Source organism: Pungitius pungitius, chromosome 19 (assembly GCF_949316345.1).
Source record: "Pungitius pungitius chromosome 19, fPunPun2.1, whole genome shotgun sequence".
Lineage (NCBI taxonomy): Eukaryota > Metazoa > Chordata > Actinopteri > Perciformes > Gasterosteidae > Pungitius > Pungitius pungitius.
In genome coordinates, this window is record NC_084918.1 from 16,606,757 (window position 1) to 16,614,117 (window position 7,361).

The 7,361-nt window shown below is 41.3% G+C and overlaps 1 protein-coding gene across 1 annotated transcript; it reads left to right on the top strand.

Moving 5' to 3' along the window:
* Positions 1 to 1,161: 1,161 nt before the first annotated feature.
* LOC119199023 (CBY1-interacting BAR domain-containing protein 2-like) lies at positions 1,162 to 6,628 on the top strand. Its single transcript, XM_062559375.1, has 8 exons — positions 1,162 to 3,150; positions 3,293 to 3,527; positions 3,911 to 3,979; positions 4,352 to 4,453; positions 5,180 to 5,185; positions 5,269 to 5,373; positions 5,466 to 5,579; positions 5,845 to 6,628. The coding sequence occupies exons 1-8, from the start codon at positions 3,131 to 3,133 to the stop codon at positions 6,013 to 6,015; spliced, it is 822 nt and encodes a 273-aa protein (XP_062415359.1). The 5' UTR covers positions 1,162 to 3,130; the 3' UTR covers positions 6,016 to 6,628.
* The last annotated feature ends 733 nt before the right edge of the window (positions 6,629 to 7,361 follow it).

Sequence of the window (7,361 nt, forward strand, 5' to 3'; positions counted from 1 at the left end):
TCTAATATTCTTCTCTTTGGCCCCCAACGTATCATTTAGGAGGGAGAGAGGCACAAAGACTTAATAGAATATCAATTCATGAGACAGTCAAAAGGAATACTTTTTACGATACATCTCAATGATTTGTTTTTACTCCATTTAACACAAAGAATCTCTATGTATTTGTGATAAAATAAAAGAGGGTGAGAAAACCTTGGTACTTGCTCAATGGAATAAACTTGTTGAATGCCTCTTGGATAAGCTGATCACGGCTGGTCCATAAAGGGCCATCGCCGAACCTTGAACCACAAAAGGTCTCGAGAGGCGCCGTTTTAACAACATTATGTCGTCAACGAAATGACGGCCATGAGCAGCCGGGAGGTTTAGCTAGCTAGTTAGCTGCGTGCTAAAGCCGTGCAGTGCATCTGGCTGAAGAAGTGGAGGATCTGCTGCTTGAGGATCCGCCCTTTGAGCCATGGTGCCTTGACTGCACATTTGAAATGCTGTCATGAGGTTGAATCTGATCTTCCTCTTCCTCATCCTTTCCACCAGCAACTCCAATTCCATTGCTGGCATCGGCCTCATTTCCACTTCCAGCATTGACATCAACGGTTTGAGGACCATCCCTTTCATGCTCCTTTAAAGTGTTGTCAACAACTGTGTGTTTTTCTGTCGGTCCAATTACATTTTCACTTTGCACAGTTTGAGTTTGCTCAGCTTGAATTTCAGTTTGACCTGGCAAATCATCATCACCTACTTTAGTGGCTGGACATCCTTTAATGTCATACAACCATTGATTTGTACCCACAATAAACTCATGGATATTCAACATTTTAGCCTGGTACCATATTTCAGGTTTGCTTTCTTCATCAGCAGGCAATAAACCCAATAAAGATGTATGCACCTGCTGTATTTTGCCACTCAATTCATTGAACATGTTAAATTCATTATCAACCTCACTTTCATTCTTTTTATCACCCAGCGATTTAGCAATAGATTCTTTTGCGTTCGACAGTTTACAAAATTTAGACTCTTTCCTTTTCTAAAATGCTTATTTTTTCCAACAAAGCTTTGGGTGTTAATTTAACCACACGTTTTTCAGTTACAGATTTCACCCCTGCACCCACAAGTTCAGTCTCAAGTCCGAGTTGGGCCTTTTGCTCTTGGCAAGCCCGCAAAATTGTTTATGTTGCGCAACAACTCGTCTAGACGCGCAAAGTTATTTTTAGACGGTTGCGCGTTTGCTACCAACGCGTTGGATTTAGTGAATGTGTGCACACAACGTACCACGGCCATTCATAATATCAGCGCTGATCACCACATACCCCGATGGAGCGTTGGCCGGCTTTGATGAACGTTGTCCCGGTCAGCTGATGCGGGTGTTTCTGCCCCTGCAGCTCGCTCCGGTGCAGCTTCACTCAACCATCGGCAACTCCAAACATTTTGCCCACCTCACACCCGTGGTTTCCAAACGAACTCCGTTAATCCACAGTGTAACAGATCCACGTCGTCTCGATGAATGGTTGTCCAAATCGAAGCGGTTTTCGACCTAAAGTGTACTAGTCCTAAACGAAGTCTAGTACTGGTTACTAATAAGGCGGATGGGTTTAGACGTGCGCCCTGTGCGCTCGAACACAGCAAAAACGGAGAGTTCTTTGTTACAATTAATCTGTATGTTTATTTTACATGCAAATATCATATAGCGGCAAACTTTTGCTCATAATACATTTACCCAAAATAACAAACCGCATTGCTCACCACAAAGGCACACTGGCACAGTCGAAAACTGTTTGCTTCCCAAATTAGCAACACCTGTGTCTGGGATTCCTGCAGGTTAAATGGCCCACCTGGGCTGATCCGAGGTCAGCTGAGCCACAAAGCACATACAGCCCCCTAGTGGCACAGAGCAAAATAAAGTATAATAATTTAAATGAGTTTTATGAAGTTACTGACATGGTCGGTGAGGATGGGAGGAATCTGACCTTTCTTTATAAACATTTGCACCTTAATGATAACTGTCGTGTTTTTATTCCTTATTTAAAAAAGACCATTCAAGCAGCATGTGTTTGAGAATGTACTGTAGGGGTGAACGCTGCAGCTGCTGCTAGTGTGGAGTGAATGGACAGCAACATTAAAGCAACAATCCCCTCAATGCTAATGTAAACCCTGGTTGGATAAGGATTCAAAATTGGATATGAAGATTAAATCTGATGCATAGCTTCAGTGTTAAAACTGATAAAATAATTGCTGTCTGTGGTTCTGGGCTGTGGCAATAATTTTGAAAAATAATAGCATTGCACTTGCTAGCACATAATTGCAGCAACATATGGAAAAAAAGAACTGAACTAGTCGGAACTGTGAACTTAGTTCAAATATTTTGAAGTTTGAACTATGAACTGAACTAGTTCATTTTAAAATGTGTGAACTGAACTATGAACTAGTTCATGTAGAAAGTGAACTTTCTCAACACTGAAGCCGTGTGTAGCTTTAGCTGTAGCTGATAACAAAGAGTAGTTCTAAAGCTTTCAGTAGAAGCGCAGCCTCTTTGATGAGTCAGGACAATTGTTGGGGTGATTCAACACTGCACACTTAGTCCTCAGAACAGGATGTGACCAACACGGCAATGGCACTGACTCACACATGCACACCACAGTGACGCTTCAGCAGCAAGACCAACGTGATTCAGCTACAAGTTGGTTCAAAGCACACAGAGCTGAAGTACAGCCACGTTTACCTAAAGAGAAAGAAGTTGTGTAGTCATAACCATATAAAGATGAACCTTGTTTTAACACACACACATATACATTTTGCCACTTCATATTACACAAAGGTTTATGGGGACTTACGTGGGGATCGCAATGTCAGTTCACCACTTACAAAAAATTAGTAACTTTACAAAGTGTGTATTCTAATCTTGGAGGCAGAATTCCACTGGTTGGAACATTAAACTAGCGACTCTTCCAATAGAACAAAATAGACAAAATAGAACTCTGCCAAAATAGAACTCTGCTGCCGTCATGTGGCAGAGAGCATAACTTACACCCCGCCACAGCTATCACACAAGCTCTATAGTTGGGGTGTCCATGGCAACAGTATTCTGTTGCAGGTGACAACAGAGCAGAGGAGCTGTTGGGAGGACGACAGGGCGAACATGAACAGCCTCTTGTCCGGGTAGGACTCAATGCTTTCTTGTTTTACATTATCCATGGAAACAATAACACACTCCTCTTTAAGCTCAAATCCAAGCTATTTCTTTCCAAATGTTATATAACAAGATGCGATTGCTACAAAGATTCTTGTTTCGTCCGAGCAGGGATGTCCAGGTGAAGAGCATGGAGCAGACAGTGAAGTATGCTGAGCAGCACCTGGGTGAGATCTGCTCCCTGATGGCCTCCTACACCAGGAAAACAGCCAAGCTCAGAGACAAGGCAGATCTGCTGGTGGCTCAGGTCTTTGACTTCTCCAGCAGAGAGGGCACTGGGGTCCAGATTGGCCTGAAAAACATAGCTGAAGACCTGGCAATGGTTCAGGACTACAGGCAGGCTCAGGTAACTTACTCAACTCAAGTGTACTGTGAACGATGTATCTGTTTGCTTGTGCACTTGATTTTAATTTTATATTGATTGTATATGCAATGGTAAATTGAATACGTTTTCCTTCCCTGTATTTGTCTGTCTTGTTGACCAATGACTTGTCTTGTTGTCTAATGTTATGCCCCACCTGCCATGTTGAATTCCTTGTATGTCCAACATACTTTGGCAATAAATGTTCCAAATTTCTGATTCCTGAATAATACAATGTTATAAAGTGCTGTCAATGGTGAGAAGACTAAAAAAGTTCTAAACCATTTCTATTTCAGTCCACCATTTCTATAAATTCTGCAAGTGTTATACATATGAATGTTGTCAAGTTGAATGTTTTATTATTGCAGGTGGAAAGGCTGGAGACGCAAGTTGTTGCCCCCTTAAAAGCCTATGGAGACATTGTTAAAAACAAAAGGGTAAGCATGGTTAAAGATGTTATAGATGTGTCCAACAAAAAAAATGTTCACGCCTTTGCCTGCTGAGTGGCAAAAAAATCAGATCCCCATGCCCCCTAGCCTTGGCTCCAGAAGTGGACCACGTGCTCATTAATCTTCAAAGTCATCACTCATCATTGACCCTAAATGACCCTCCCAGGAGTTGTTGTCCACAACAACTAAGCAAGCGATGCGGTGATAGTGACCCCCTGCAGCACTTTAGGTTATCAGGAAAAGGGACAATTTAAACATTTGATCAAACAACCAGTGCTGTCTTTTAAGAACAGTTAGACAGAAGACTCACTTGCTAATGCTTTGTGTGTTGCGTGAGCTGAAAATGTGTCTTCCATTCAGGCAGATCTAAAGAAGCACAGCGTTGATGTGAAAAAAGAGCTGAAGGAGTTGCAGAAATTGGAAAGAATTCAACTGAGGAACCCTGCAGATCGACAGAGCATTGTATCCTACATATGTTTCATTATTTGTTGTTAGAAACACTAATGTTATATCATATGGGTCCGTTTGGAACGAATGGAAGTACTGTTATGCTTGGCACTAATTCTCCCCAGATTGGGCGAACAGCAACGAAACCAGGAGTAAACATTGAATACCATTTCAACCATTAACTCTGAACCAAAGTGGGGTGGAGGCTGAGGGAAGGAGGCAAAGCTTTGGCAGCATGTCAAAGCCGGTAACAACATTTGTGTAGAAAGCAGTGGCGGCTGGTGGATTGTTTTTTGGTAGGGCCAGCCAATAAGTTTCAGTAAACATCCCAGTATTATTCAATGCAAGGGTATCAAACATGCATTATAAGTTTTCAGTTATATTTTTAATATTTATTCCAACAGTTATCATTTAGGGGGGAAGTTCAGATTCAACCCAGAAAAAAACCTCTGTGATTAAAATCTTTAAGAGAAGCCTATGAATAGAAAAACTGCAAGACATAGATTTCAGATACATGTTGTTGGGTAGATTGAGTTTAGCTCTTTAGAATTTCTCGGTTTAAGGCCAGTTCATATCATCAATCATCTCGGGTTGATATATTCATACATGAATTTACTGCAGGTATTTAATCTGGCTTTCAAAATATAAAGACAAAATGAGAATTTGATTTTAAGATAACATACAAGTTTCACTAAATATGGTGATATATCAAGTAATAAGTTCCTTGACAAGACCTTTCAGTCTCAGGTAATCACATTATTGATCCTCCAAGCAGGTCCGACTGACTGGGAGAAAAAACGTTGTAGACGGTACGGTGTGTTAATCCACAGGCAGAAGTAAATGCTCAGAAGGCTTCCACCAATGCCCAGCGCAGTATCAGACAGCTGGAGGAGACCATCGAAGACTTCCAGAGACAGAAACTGGAGGATGTCAAAGTCAGTCTCACACTTACTATTCACAAAACTCCTTTAGCAGGTAAAGCATTGATGTCCCACTGACAACAACCATTACTTTGTTTTTTTGACAGAGGATTTTCACAGACTTCATTACATTGGAGATGGTCTTCCATGCTAAAGCGCTGGAGATCTATACACATATGTACCACAACCTGGAGGCAATTAACACTCAAAGGGTTCTGGAGGTATAACCATGTCTTATAACATGATGTGATGTATTAGGATAAACCCACTGTACGCAACCTGCTCAGCCCCAAACAGCAGTCAAGTATTGTTGGCAATTATCCATCCATCCATCCATCCATCTTCAAAGCCGCTTATGATCCAAAAATAACCTTAATGCAACTTTTAATAACCTTTAATATGGGTGATGCACATGAAGAGGAGTTTGGCACCCGACTAAAGATACAACAAAAACTTCAGTTATGTCCTAAAGGCCATCACTAACCTTGTTTGTTTTGCAGTACCTTACAATGCCAGAGAGGCATGAAAGAAGAGGAGGAGGAGGAGGAAGTGGAGGAAAAAGAAGAGAAAGATTTTTCTAGATCAGTGACAGCAGAAGGTCATCTCATCAGCAGCCCGTCCTATACGGCTCGACGTGACCAGTTGCGCAGATGGTAAACAGCATTGAATCATGAGCTACCAACAGCAGAACCAATCATTGTTATCCCCCAGGTGCATTACTTTACTACAATATTAATCATGTAAATCTGACCACAATTACATTTTAGTTTGTGTCAGTTATTTGATTTAAAAAAGGCATTACAAAATAAACCCAGAATGAACAATTAAAAAAATTCAATATTTTTCATCAAAGATGTAATTAACAACACTTTTTTTCATAGGAGACTAAGACTAACTTTGTAACTGACTTTAGAGGAGTATTCCTTTTACACAGTAGTGGTCAAATATTTATGTTAAATCTCAAAAAAATTAAATTAAAAATGTAAAATAAAAATAATTGTAAATTAATCAAATATTAAACTAAAGCTACCTGCCACTGCCAGGGAATTAAACACAAGGTACCCTCCACAATCAAAAAATGATTACACTCAATTTAACATTTAGAAATCAGTTTTCTTAAACATGTTTCTTTTATCTGGGAGCAGCATAACCAGTTTATCTGAAGAGTCCCCTAAATGCTAAACAGAAAACAGAATCACTGCAGGATGCTAATAACTTTGTTGGTTTTAACTGTGTTGTGGAAGAGGTAATAAAAGAGTTTGCCACCTTTCTCCCTTTTTGTCCCATCCTCTATAAAGCTGCGTTCTCACTCTTCTGCACAGAGGTGCATGGTGTTCTGGGTCATCTGATAATCAAGGTTTGTGCGTTGATGTTTATAAGCTTGTGGTGCCAAAGATGAGCATCTACATCTAAGGGTCGACTAACAGCACTTGGGTTTGACCAGAGCCCCCACCCTGTTTTAGCATGTTTATCTTCCAACTATAATCCTGCTTCAAAGATGAAGACCTTTGACTTGTGACGAATGGAGAGCCGAGGCTCTCGATCTACCGGTCAATCTTTGTTCCTACCCTCAACTGTGGTCATGAAGGATGGGGCATGGCTGAAAGAACTACGTCACAGGTACAAGTGGCCAAAATGGGTTTCCTCAGGAGGGGGCCGGCGTCTCCCTTAGAGATTGGGAGAGAAGCTTCGCCGTCCGTGAGGAGTAGAGCTACTGCTCCTTTGCGTGGAAAGGAGCCAGTAGAGGTGGTTTGGGCATCTGATAAGGATGCCCCCTGTGGCACCTGGGAACCTGGAAAAGCCAGTGTTTTCAGGTGTGCTCCCCCAAATGAGGATTCTTAAATTAAAGACACATTCTCGTACACGTGGATTTGCTAATGAAAAGCACCGCCAGCTGGGCAGGAAACTGAAGAGACGTGGACACAGTTGACAAGACTCCACAGGCAACTTCAGTCTGTCCCTTTTCTCAATAATAAACACACCAGTTATATTTGTGTACACAC

Bases quoted from the DNA above. Each gene is read 5' to 3' on its own strand.
- LOC119199023 (XM_062559375.1), top strand. From the start codon at position 3,131: ATGAACAGCCTCTTGTCCGG. The intron at 3,980-4,351 runs GTAAGCATGGTT...TCTTCCATTCAG, and splicing joins ACATTGTTAAAAACAAAAGG to GCAGATCTAAAGAAGCACAG. The intron at 5,580-5,844 runs GTATAACCATGT...CATCACTAACCT, and splicing joins ACACTCAAAGGGTTCTGGAG to TGTTTGTTTTGCAGTACCTT.